The following is a 13,418-nucleotide window of genomic DNA, read 5'->3' as shown; positions in this document are numbered from 1 at the left end:
ATTAGCAACCCCTGCTCTACAGGATACATTTTGTGGAGAATGGCTGTAAATGCAGACCTATTCACTAACCCTAGGTCTGTGCATCCAGGCTCAAAGAGAACACATTTTGGATCACTACTTCTTCCAAACCAGTCCTGTGTTGCCATTCTTAATTATACCTTGAAATAAGAGGCAGATCAACTATTTCTAGTTTTTCTATTTTAAAAGGGAGAGCAAGTGTGCTCATCTGTCCCCATAGCCTTTCATGCAACCCGAGATCTGTTTATACCAAGCATGACCTATAGCTTAAATTACCTACATATGTATACTCGGGAGTAAATTAAATATTCATTTGTTTTATCAAAATATTTATAAACCACGCTTTTCATAAAAGTATATATCAAGATACCATTACAACATACAAAAACATAACAGAATTAAAAACCAATAGAAATTAAAAACAATAATAAAAGCATCCATAAGTACTGCATTGGTTAGAAAAGAAAAATCATATTAAAAGGCCTGTTTTAAAAGTTCAGTTTTCAGAAGATGCCTGAAAGAAAGAAGGGATGGTTCCTGCTGAACCTCTATTGGTGGGGAATTCCATAGGGCAGGGCCTGCCACATTAAAGGCTTGGTTCTTGGTGGAGGCCAACCAAACCTCATGGGTGTGAGGAACCACTAAGAGTGCCCCATCAGAAGATAAGACTCACTCTGAAGTAACTGGATTTCGGACTGCAGCTTGCATAACATCTCCCCCATCACATTTTAAGACAGTTGCCCTCTGCAGAGTAGGACTCTTCTCCTTCCCCCATCTTGCCAGTATCATCATTTTCCTTCTCTCTCCCCTGCCACCTGCATTTTCTTTGTATTTAACAACCAGCCCGATGAGGAGTATTAATGAGCTTAGAAGACTTGCTCACTTTTTTGGTGACCTTTCAGTTGGGCCTTAGTTAACTATTGTTACTTTGGGGTGTTAGAAATAAGGAACTCACAAATTTGCCCTCCCCTGCTCAGAGTCCCTGACCCACTGCCTATCTGATACTGTGCAGGGCCAACAGCAGAGACCAGATAAGATTAGGAACTGTGTGTGTGTATCCACACACATGTGCACCCACACCCTTTGATTTGCTGCAGTTTTGCAGCAAGGGATTTAAAATGAAAGAAGAGCTGTTTTTGTGGTGGTGTTTGGATGATGCAAGGAAAATGCATGCAAAATGCAAGGCTGAGAAAGGAGTGGAGGCTGATAATTTTTATGAAACATGGTATTGCTTTATTGTGCATGCAAGTCAGGGGGCTGGTGACAGTACTCCTCCTGCCTCCCATGGCCAACTATGACAATGTACCTTGGGTCGAACTCTGTAAAACACAATAAGAACATGATGAATTGTACATTATTAAGTTTATTCTAATCATTGCATGGTTTGTTTATGTAATGACTTTGCTCTTGTTTCTCTCTTACATTGTTGTAATAGAATTTCTGTATATGTTTCTGAACCTAAAACTTAATAAAAACATTAAAAAGAAAAGGCAAGGCTGGGGCAGTGATGGATGGCAAAGAAGGGCAGGAGTTGGTTGCACTAACAAGGCTCCTCCTTGTGCTGCAGGTGGCTGCTGCAGCTTCCCCATGTGGATCGTAGGCGCATAGCAGTCTATGGAAAGGTAAATCACACAGCCCTCTATACTCAGAGAACCTGTGGCTGCTCTCTGGCTACACCCTGAGATTGGGCAGCTCTTGTGCCCTGTGTCAGAGGGGTAGGAGACCTGGTGCCCATGTTGTTGGACTCCAGCTCCCATCAGCCCCAGCCAGCATGGCCAATGGTCAGAGACGGTGGGTGCTATAGTCCAGCAACATCTGAAGGGCCAGTAGGTTCCCCACCCCTGTTTTAAATTATCTGCTGCTGACTGTAATTTTATTTGTTTTCTTGCTATGTGTTTAAATATTGTGATAGTTCTTTTAAAGTGTAAAACAGTATACCAGTCTGGAAGTTTGTTTTTTTAAAAATGTAAAGGTGGGACAAACGTATTTCCTGTTAATAATAAAATGGGCCCACGTGTTTGCTTCTCTCTCTTTAGGCCTATGGAGGCTTTTTAGCACTAAAGCTCATAGCAACAGCAGAAAACCTGTTCAAATGTGGCGCAGTTGTGGCACCCATTACCAGCTTCCGTTTCCATGGTAAGTAGCAGTAAGGAGCACATATATCTGCTTTTTTTTAAAAAAAGGAATCTAAATTCTGCACCAAGGTAAACTCTGTAAAAAGGGATAAATTGTACTATGTGTATAAATTGCAAATTTTCACTGGGAAATGCAGGAAAGGTGAAGCAGCAAAACCTCTCACCTGCTAGAGGCTGGGAGTCTGTAACCTCAGGTGCTGCTCAGGTACTGCTAGAATCTAGCCAAGTCTTGGGAATCTTCCTGCTTTCAAGGTCTGTCAGTGAAGCTGTAGTGGGGAGGTGTTTTGGGGGAAAAGCCCTTACCTCTGTCTCTTGCCACAGCTGCCACCTTCTCTGAACGCTACCTAGGGATGCCAGCCCGTGAGGATGCTGCCTACACGGTATGGAGAAATGGGCATCAAATAAAGTCTCTCTGCTGTGCCTGCCTTCACCCCCACCCACCCAACAACCTAACCACCCACTCTTGCCTAGTGAATGAGGTAGGGACTGACAGGTCTCATCTCCCAAGCATGATTTGACTGCCCCTATTGCAGAGAGCCTCCCTGAGTCTACAAGCAACACCAGCCTGCCGAGGGGGTGCAATCCAATTTCATTCTTTTTCTTTCCCAAGTTGAGTGAGTGCCATTTGCTTGTCTACTTCCTTTGTAGGCAGAGGGATTGATCCCATGGCACCATCCGCAACTTAAATTTAAAATGCATTTACAGCATGTAATTTCTCCCAAAGAATCCTGGGAACTGTAAAGAGTGCTGAGAACTGTAGCTCTGTTAGGAGTAAATTACACTTCCCAATGTGCTATATAGTTATTTAGCTTTATTCATTTCTAAAATTTAATACCCCAACAAATCAAAACATGTCTGCAGAAGCTTCAATGCACCCACACACCACCAACACACAATTGCAAATGAAATTTTAAAAAAGAATGAATCAAGATCAATGTAGATAAGTCAGTTATAAATTGAAGGAGTAATCAGTTGGCTGTGTGGGCCTACTGTTGAAGTGGGAAACGCAAAAACTTGAGTGGATATATTTTTCTGCCTCTTCCTCGGTGACTGCAACCTTCCCTGCTTTACCTGCCCAATGCAATCACTATTTATTTGTTAGCTATGTGTCAAGTGTGTGATTTGCTGGAACCCACAAGGGCTTAGTACAGAGGTTACGAACACTAAAGTACCTTCAGCACTTGCCTCTAATTCTGGTTGCACAAACACACTACTGATTTATAAACTCATTACACGGTAAAAGCTTTATCAGGCTGCTGTTAAAGCTGCAGGAGGAGAGCTAAAGCGAGGGGAGGTGTTGATGCTTAGTTCTTCCACCCGTTCCATTTCCTCCCTGCAGGTGGCCTCTGTGCTGGAGGAAGCATCCCGCCTCAAGGACAGAAACATCCTCCTTGTCCATGGAACTGGAGATGGTAAGGCTGAGCAGGGACTCATTCACCTACCGGGGTTGGGTTGAAATCAAGCCAATGTTGACTCCAACATTTGGGAAGTTCTTGGGGATGATGCTTTTACTGGCCCCTTCCCTAAGAACATAGGAAGCTGCCTTATACCGACACAGACCATTGGCCCATCTAGCTCAGTGCTGTCTGCATGGCCCGGCAGCAGCTCTCCAGGGATTCAGACAAGGGTCTCTCCCAGCTCAATCTGGAGCTGCCAGGGACTGAACCTGGAACCTTCTGCATACAAAGCAGATGCTGGGAACGTCCGTAGTGGGTTCCCTCACTGAGTCAGCCCACCTGCTCCTCACTGCTGTTGCTGTTGCCCATTTGTCCATACTGCTGCCCAGAGGCAGAGAGCAAGGCCAGTGCATTCTGCTGTTCCTTCCCTTTGCTATTATCGCTGGAGGGGACAGGTGAGCAGGCAACAACAGCGAGGAGGGGGAGCAACAGCAACAGCAGTTGTCAGAGGGTCTCCTGCTGGAATGTGGGCCTTGGCCATGTGCCCAACGAGGCGGACCCCTGAAGCCAGTCCCGAGTCAGGCAGCATGAGAGGTGTGCTTTCATATGCTTCCCCATTCTTTCCAGTTGGCAGGTCCTTAACAGAGCTTGGAAAAGTTACTTTTGTGAACTACAACTTCCATCAGCCCAATCCAGTGGCCATGCTGGCTGGGGCTGATGGGAGTTGTAGTTTAAAAAAAGTAACTTTTCCAAGCGCTGGTCCTTAAAAGACTCAGGGCCAGGCCCTTGACACAAATCTACATAAAAATTTGCATATGCTGATTGTTACATAGAGATACAAATTTAGGCTGACTATCAGATAGAAAGCCACCCTGAAAGCAAAGTTCAGTTTGAGGTTTTTTTATTTAAAGGGAGGAAATGGCAGATTTGGGGCTCATTGCAAAAGATCTTGGGGCTCAGGGCTTCTGAGCATACACTCCCAACACCAGCAGTGCCCCTGCCCAGCTGGATTGCAGGCTAAGAGGAAAAAAGAAATTATGTTTTGGGAGAGTAGGAGATTATGCAATTGTAATCAGTCTGCTAAGACTATGTTAACATGAGCAGTTACTAGTTGATCAAGTGCATTTTAAGTCCTCAAAATGCATACTGATGCAGTGTCTCCACCATGCCAAGTGAACATGTGGAAGAGGAACAGGATCACACCTGCTGTCCTCATTACTGACCTGACCTCCAAAATGGACTATGTCTGTATGCACAGAACCTATGCATGTACAAATTGCAGATAGCATTTGGTGGTTGAGGTGGGGACAGCTGGTACACTCCTTGTTAACATCAGTTGCTCTTAATCTAGATTAGCCTTTTGGAAGGGAACTTACACACATACATACTCTGGATGTGTTACCCATCTCACATTCTCCCTTTTTCCTCCGGCAGCCACAGTGCATTTCCAGCATACAGCTGAACTTCTCGTCCAGCTGCTGGCTGCAGAGTCAAACTATACCACGCAGGTAGGATGTATTGGAAAAGAGGGACCAAGTTGCTTGCAGGGATAAACTACCATTAGGGCCTCTCCCTGGTGGGCTGTTTTGCGGGGTTTTTAACGGGTGTATTCTGCAACGTGTCATTGATGTAATAATACTGAATTAGTGGTGGATTTATACTGGACCATCCACAAATCATTCCACTATATTAGTTGTTCTGCTAATGTTATTGTATTTTTGTCACCTGGAGGGGCACTCATGCACTATAGTGCAAGAAAAGCGGGACAAAAAACAACCCTGGAACTTTAGTGGTTTGAAAACTTAAGAGATTTCTGCAGGATGCTATGGGGCATGCACTGATTGGAAATGAACCAGTATGTACACCCTGAAACTTTCTCCAGGTGCAAACAGTATTGAAAACCTGATATCATCATGGATGCACAATAAAAAGGACTTCTGGCAGAGCACTTAGTGCATGCCCTTATTCTGCACACCACACTTCTCGGAGTGGTGACTGACTGGTGAGATGTTCCAGGGGCACAGCACATATCTGGGTTCAGTCCCCTTTGGAAGGAGGTCACTGGAGGTACATAGTCATATTTGCATTTATTTACAAATATGACTGTCCACGTGAAATCCATTTGTGAAATTCCAATCACTTGTGTCCATACACACACTATATTCCTTGTATGGCCACTGAGGATTTGTTGCTCTGATCCCTGAGAGGATCCTGAGCATTTAAGAGTTATAGAGAAGAGAAAATTCTGCCAGTTGCTGCTTTGTCTACCAACACTGAAAAGCGCATGCACAACTGGTGAAATTCGCCATTCTTCGTTACTCGTAGAGGCACAGGGGCCCACTCTGGGTCTGGACTGGCAAATCCTGAGGGTGTATCAAGCCCCAAGAGGTAGCAGTGGAACTGAGTTATCTCAAATAGATTTAAAAGAACCAGGCCTAGCACCAGCACCTAGCATAGTGGCCAATTGCTGGGGTGCCAGCAGGGCCCACTGCTGCAAGGCTGCCAAAGCCACCACCACAGCTGATGTGGCTCAGCTGGGAAGTGGCTGTGCTGAATAGAGTTCCAGGCTTGCTCAGTGCATGTGTAGTAGCTGGTGCTACCTGTTATGGATACTAGCACTTAAAAGGGTACCACAGGCTAGTACACATAGACTAAGCAGGTGCAGAGCTCTACTTGGCACAGCCACAGCCTGCCCTAACTAGTAAGTGGCAGGGGCCCTATCACACTGCTATGGGGGCCCACTATGTGCAACATTCTTTGCCTCCCCACCCAAACCTGGAGCTGGTTCTGGAAGTTGGCATCTGCCATAGATGACTAGAGAAGAGGAAAACTCTGAGACTAGGTTGTTCTAGGCAGGCTAAATCAGTGGGTCACAAGAATTTGGAATGGAATAATTTGGTATTGGCAGTACTGGGGTTTATTTCAGCCTCCTCCCACTCTGGCAGTGGGTGCTTTGCTTTTGGAAAGGCCACAGTTGAAGGCTGAAGGTGAAGAGAAGGGCATCCCAGGCCTTGCTTTCCTCTCCCAGAGCTTTAAGCCCACAGATGTGCCATAATGGCTGTCTCAAGCCTCTTAGTAAAAGTCATACCAGCTCAGCCGAATATGGGAAAAAAATAGACTAAGCTGATTCTCTGGGATCTTGATCTTGGTTGGTTTCTATGTGTGGCTACTATTAGCATGAAAGAAAACATTTTAGATTGTAAGCTTTTCTAGGCAGGGAACTGCCTTCTTGTATTGGTTGAAGTGCAATGCCAAATTGATGGTGTTATATAATAAAGAAAATGCCCCTTTCCCCTTCCCCTTGGAAGGAAAAAACCCTAATCTTGTTGTGACTTTTTTCCAGATCTACCCAGATGAAGGCCACACATTCTTTTTGGATACCAACCAGCGCCATCTGCACCAGACGCTCTTCTCCTTTTTTCAGGGCTGCTTCAAGGATTCAAAGCCCACACATCTGCTAGCTGAGGAAGATGAGGACTCATAGTGCTTTTACAATAAGGGATACTGAGGATCACCAGTATGCTGATCTCCCTTGTTTTTTTTCTGTCTTGACAACTCTTGCACATCCCAAGGACCAACACTCTGTGTGTGCATGTGTGTGTGTATATACTGCATTAAGCACACAGTTTGGCATTGTCGATCACAGAATGAAGCACCCCGAGAATGTCTGCTTTCAATTTTTTTAAGCGGGTTTCTAGCACTTAAGGCTGTGAAGACAGCTTTTAAAATATGTGTATGTATGTGCATGCATTATGCCTGGGGGAAGTTCCAGAGCCAGACAGACTAAGCTGGACTTCTAGAGGTCGAGGGATGGTGGTTATTTCCCCCCTAAATGCCTTGTGTGTTCCTTTGCCCATGCAGAAGAGTAGCATAAACAGAACAAGCTATGTAATATAAGCAGATGTATGCAAATTCACTTACTCATATTATTTATACAGGTTGTGTAGTTGACCTCTTCTTGGCACAGAAAGATATGGGCTGACTTTCTACAGAATTGTTATTCCCCCCCCCCTTTCCTTTTTCATCACAGTATATATAACCCTGCAAAGGCCTGAAAAAGTGGCAGTTTGGTTTATAGAGTCTTCACAGTTCTTTCCCCACTAAAATCTATACATGTAGAGAAGCAGTGAAGTGTAGTGTAATTGTTGCCAACCAGGAAGACCCAAATTAAAATCCTGCTTCCGTGAACTCACTAGCCTTGGGCAAGCCACCACCTCTTAGCCACATAGGCACATTTGAAAGGAGCCTTATACCCCAGGTCAGATTATTTGTCAATCTAGAATAGTATTGTCTGATCTGACTGGCAGCGGCTCTCCAGGGCCCAGGAGAGAGATGCCATTCTTGTCACCTGCTGTCTGATCCTTTTTGCCAGAAATGGCAGAGATAGAACCTGGACCTTCTGCATGCAAGCGTGTGCTCTACCATTGAGCCACAGTCCCTCCCCCTTACCCCCAGTTGCAATGATGGGAATTATTATTCCTTTTAGCATTGTCAGGGAGATCACTGTGATAATGTACATGAAACAATTATACAGCCACTAGAGTGGCTGTATACTATAGCCAGCGTGGATTTTTCACATTCCGCAATGTTAAATTGAAAATACCCCCATGCCATTCTGATGCTTCCCATAAGCTCATTTCAAAACAAAACCTTACAAAACTTATAGTCCTGATCTCAGAAACGCTTGCCTGACAACCCTCTAAATTTTCATGGCGATACACAAAACACTCAGAAATAATTGAGAGTTCAAAGTGTAAAAAGAGAGAGAGAAAAAACAGACCCCTTTTGGACTTTTTTGTCAGAGTTCTCATAATCTGTTGAAATTCATTAAAAATCAGCCATGTTCACAGAGTACCTGTAATCCTATTACTGACCTTGCCCCATACTCTGACCTTAATCTTCTGCAGTTTAAAAGTTTTTAAAAAATGCCTGGCTTGATTTTTAATTAATTTAATAATTTTTTTATTGAACTGAATGATAATGTTGGGCATACTCATTAAGAAACAACTGAGTGTTCTAAAAGCCAGACTCACAGCTGCTTGGCTTGCCACACCCACACCAGACTTTGATTTCACATGAGACAGTCATGGCTTCCCTCAGCGAATCCTGGGAAGTGTAGTTTGTGAAGGGTGCTGAGAGGAGACTGCTATTCTCCTGACAGAGGTCCAGTGGCAAGTCAGGCACCCTGATTGAAGGTGTGTGAGGGGAACAGGGCCTCTCCTAGCAACTTTCAACACCTTTCACTAACTGCAATTCCCAGGATTCTTTGGGAGAAGCCATCTGGTGTGGATGTGGCCAGGAACAGCTTTGGTTTAAATTTGGGTGGGAGGCTACATGTGCCTGCTGTAGAATAAAAAGGTGGGGGAAACCCTGAAAAGGAATGATACTGTTCAGAGTTTTCCTTTTAGAAAGGAAAGGGGCTTCCCCTCTGCCCAGTGTCCACCCACCGAATCTCCTCCCCTCACCCTCCTCCTACCCTCCCTGCCCCTCCCCCAGGTCAGTGTTGGACTACGATCTGGGAGACCAGGGTTCGAATCCCCACACAGCCATGAAGCTCACTGGGTGACCTTGGGCCAGTCACTGCCTCTCAGCCTCAGAGGAAGGCAATGGTAAAATCACCACTGAATACCATTTACCATGAAAACCCTATTCATCGGGTCGCCATAAGTCGGGATCAACTTGAAGGCAGTCCATTGCCATTTTCAAACATGATTGCACAGAAATAAATCCCATTGAACTAAAAAAGTATGCAAATGATCAATCAATCAATCATTTATTATTATGGTCAAAGACCAGCACTCACCTGAGGTGAGTCAAGTTGTGGGAAGCTGTTTGAATCCACTGCAAAACTTTGGAAAACAACCTGCAAGTGCAATTGCCCAAGCCGCTCTTCCATATTGGTCAGGATCATCACGTTTGTTACACATCCTTCACTACAACAGGGAATTGTCTATCAATGAAAAGGATTAGGCAAATGATCAAACCCATCCTCCCTCCCTCCCATCCCCTCCCTCTTGCCCCTTCCCCTCCAATCCCCTCCTTCCCACTCCCTCCCCATGGTCAGTTTTACCTATCTTAATCATGATTGAACGGGAGTAAATCCCATTGAACTTAATAAGCATGCAAATGATTAAACCTGCCCTCCCGTGCCCCTTCCTTTGCCCCTCCCCCTCCTCCTTCCCCCTCCTTCTGCTCCCCTCTCCCCTCCCTTTCTCCTTCCCTCTCCTCTCCCCTCCCCCTGTTCCCCATGGTCAGCTTTACCCATCCTAAGAATGATTACATAGGAATAAATTCCATTGAAATCAATAAGCATGCAAATGATCAGACCTGGCTTTCTCGTCCTTCCCTTCTCTCCCTTCCTCCTCCCTTTCCCTCTTCTCCCTCCTTCCCTGCCCACTCCAGCCGTCCCTCCCTCCCCCCTGGTCAGTTTTACCTAACCTAAGCATGATTGCACGGGAGTAAATCCCACTGAACTAAATAAACATGCAAATGATCAAACCTGTCCCCCTCCCCATCCCCTGTGGTCAGTTTCACCTATCCTAAGCATGACTGCGGGGGAGTAAATCCCACTGAACTCAATAAGCATGCAAATGATTAATCCATTCTTGGCAAGCTTGCAGAGGATCCCATTTCCTGGATTTAAAAGCAGAGAAATTCACTAATAGGCAAAAAAAACCTGTGCGGTTTAAGAATGTACCTATAGCCCACAGATATTTCTATCTACCTGCAATCAGCCCAAATAATAGAAACAAGACATGTGCTGTGCTGATCTTGTTTAGCAGGAAGGAAGCAACATCAAGACAGTTGACATAGCTCAGATAGTCACTTTAAATATGTCTGATTTCCTTTGCAATTTTAGTGACATTTCCTATAGGAAATCATTTTCTTTTGCTTCTGTTTCTGTGACTATGTGATGTACAGCAAAACTTTGCAAAAGTTGCACTAAAAAAAACTCCAAACATAATAATGGCACTGACTATTCTGCAGAATAGTCTCCAGTGGACATCAGGAGTGTCTCAATTTGCACAAGATAAAACAGTGGGAGGTGAAATAATTACTCTAGCAAAATTCTAGGTGTGCTCTATGTTTTTAATTGACCGTGCCCACCTTGCCTTAAATGAAGTGGTTTAAACATAGCTGGCTGAAAACATGCATCTTGGGCAGGCTAAGTTTGTTTTTTCCAATGGCTAGAGTAATTCCTGAAGTAGCAACATATTGTGTAATCAGTCTGATTTTCCATCAAACTGCAGTTTCAGATTCAACTGTTAATGCACCCAAAATAAAAATAGAACATAACCTCCAATTTGAAACACAAAAGGCTGTCTTCACCATCATATGACACTGACACTGACCAATAAAATGGCTTTGAAATTAATAAAAATAAATTTGACACAGGTTTCTACGATGAATAATGAGAGAAATAAAATTTTCTACATTAAATTCTCTGTAGAAACAATAGTAACAGAGGAATGAAGCAAAGTAAGAAGAACACCAACAAACATACAAAAATATAATTCTCCATCTTTGGAGATGGCAGGTATTGCCACCACTCACCATATGCTCAGAGGCACCTTACCAAATTCTTGTGAAAGACTGTGAAAGACCAACCCAAATTGTGTTTGCTTTTTGACAAATTTGTAGGGCAGTACAATATCTCAGAGAGGAGGTCAGGTCTCCTGCTCCCCTGGTGCATTCACTATGGCTGCCCAATTTCCTTGCTTTTTAAAGTTTGATAGAAATGTCTGTGGGCTATAGGTACATTCTTAAACCACAAAGTTTTTTGCCTGTTAGTGAATTTGGACTCTAAGTTGCTATATAAGTGTTTTCGTGTTAATAACCATCTTTTTAAAGACAGACAGACAAGATGACCAGGTGCAATTTAGACAACAGTGTTCATGTGTCTGTAACAGTAGAGAAGGAAATTTTGGCAGGAGTGAGAGCCAGTGTGGTGTAGTGGTTAAGGTGTTGGACTATGACCTGGGAGACCAGCGTTCAAATCCCCACATAGCCATGAAGCTCACTGGGTGACCTTGGGCCAGTCACTGCCTCCAGCCTCATGAAAACTCTATTCATAGGGTCGCCATAAGTCGGAATTGACTTGAAGGCAGTACATTTACATGTTTTAGCTGTTCATATTCCTGTGGCATTGCAGGCTTCTGAAATTCTCAGAAAAACCTGTTATGCATGTAGGTGACTGAGGTGGGAATAAGATATGGGAGAGTTCTAAGGGGGCAGAATGAACAGTAGAATGGGGGTAAGGGGAAACTGCCACCATTAAAATTTTCCCTCGCATAGAAAGCTCTTCCGCAAACAGAAAACTAATGTAACAGTCAGCGAGTGGACTGAGCAACAACTTTTTGCTGTAATATGTTAGTTCTTTACAAGTGGACTGTCTGTCTCTTACTTTAAAAAAAAAAAAAAGCCTTCCCCCAACTGCAGTCTGGCCGCTTTGCCTTCTCCTCAGGTTTCTACTACCTCAGTCTGCCCTGTAAGTACACTAGGCCTGCCCAGAGCCCCAGGACGGATTCCCTTTCCTGTACCAAGGATCCCATATACAATGTGCAATACAAAAGGTCACCAATTTCCTCCCCTCACTCTCTCTGTCCTGCTGTGCTTTTAACAGAAGTCAAGTACACACAAATTAAGCAAGGGAAGTTTTTCTGTCACAAACATGCATCTAAAGCTCATGGCATCTCCCAAAGAATACTGGGAACTGTAGTTTGCCCCTCACAGAGCTATAATACCCAGCACCCTAAACAAACTACAGTTCCCAGGATTCTTTGGGGACATCATGTGCTTTAAGTGAGAAATCTCAAAGCTTTACCTGTATAGTAAGAAAATGAGGAAGGGCTGTGGGGAGGGGGAATGTGGCAACTCTGTGTTTCACCAGCAGTAACATTCACCCTGTTATTTCGCTGGCACTATTGAGCTGTGTAGTTACCAGTTCCCAGGCAGCCTCTTGACTTCCAAACTCCTCCTTGGTTCCCAGGCTGCCTGCCTCCTATTTGCCACTCCCAAGTCCATCGAACAGGACTTGGGTAGAGCCCCAGCGACCCTTGACCCTTCCAGGTATTCAGATAGCCAGATCTTCCAGCACCAGAAACAACAACACCTGGCATTCCCACGTATCTGAGAAGCCGGAAAAAAAAATAAGGTAACTCTCTATAGACTAAATCTTTGGCGCGCTGTTAAGACTCCACTCCCTCCCCGACACACATGGGCAATAATCCCAAACTTTGCTTATTTTTTAAGATACGTTTTTACTGATTTTCACTTTGCAGACCACAGTAAAATAACAGTATATATCAACAATTGAGGAAAGAGAGTCCAGGATTGTTCCAGTAATACATCTCAAGTTATAGGCTATCAGGCTATTCACTCAGGATTCTTGATTATTTGCGGAACCCAAAGGAGATTTCCTATAGTCATTTCTGCATAGCAGCCTTTTAAAGAAATGTTATTTCTTTTAGGTGAAATTCCAAAGCCCAGCTCCATTCAGATAGTACAGATGTGGCTATCATCACTATAGATGTCAGAAGAGGCACATTTCTGTAGACACAACATTCTGTTAAGCATCCCCAGAACAGTTTGTGACTAGACTGAGCTATTACATCTCTATGGCATCCCTTATTAGGGATGGATGACTCTTACCAGTTTAGGTTCCTCTCAGTTTCTCATTGTTCCAGTCTTAACTTCAGTTTTCCATATTTTCACATCAGTGAAGAGAGGCAGTGTGGTGTAGTGGTTAAGGTGTTGGACTACGACCTGGCTGACCAAGGTTCGAATCCCCACACAACCATGAAGCTCACTGGGTGACCTTGGGCCAGTCACTGCCTCTCAGCCTCAGAGGAAGGCAATGGTAAACCAC

At 44.3% G+C, this 13,418-nt stretch overlaps 1 protein-coding gene across 1 annotated transcript in view; it reads left to right on the top strand.

Moving 5' to 3' along the window:
• Positions 1-7,552, top strand: part of LOC133382083 (inactive dipeptidyl peptidase 10-like) — a 58,132-nt gene extending 50,580 nt beyond the window's left edge. The window contains exons 21-26 of the mRNA XM_061621739.1: positions 1,586-1,640; positions 2,055-2,154; positions 2,475-2,533; positions 3,493-3,565; positions 4,985-5,058; positions 6,894-7,552. Of these exons, the coding sequence (XP_061477723.1) occupies positions 1,586-1,640; positions 2,055-2,154; positions 2,475-2,533; positions 3,493-3,565; positions 4,985-5,058; positions 6,894-7,034 (502 nt within the window). The 3' untranslated portion in view covers positions 7,035-7,552. The remainder of the gene's footprint in view (positions 1-1,585; positions 1,641-2,054; positions 2,155-2,474; positions 2,534-3,492; positions 3,566-4,984; positions 5,059-6,893) is intronic.
• The last annotated feature ends 5,866 nt before the right edge of the window (positions 7,553-13,418 follow it).

This window comes from Rhineura floridana, chromosome 3 (genome assembly GCF_030035675.1).
Source record: "Rhineura floridana isolate rRhiFlo1 chromosome 3, rRhiFlo1.hap2, whole genome shotgun sequence".
Lineage (NCBI taxonomy): Eukaryota > Metazoa > Chordata > Lepidosauria > Squamata > Rhineuridae > Rhineura > Rhineura floridana.
The sequence above is the reverse complement of the archived record's forward strand: the minus strand, read 5'-3'. Positions and strand labels throughout refer to the sequence as shown.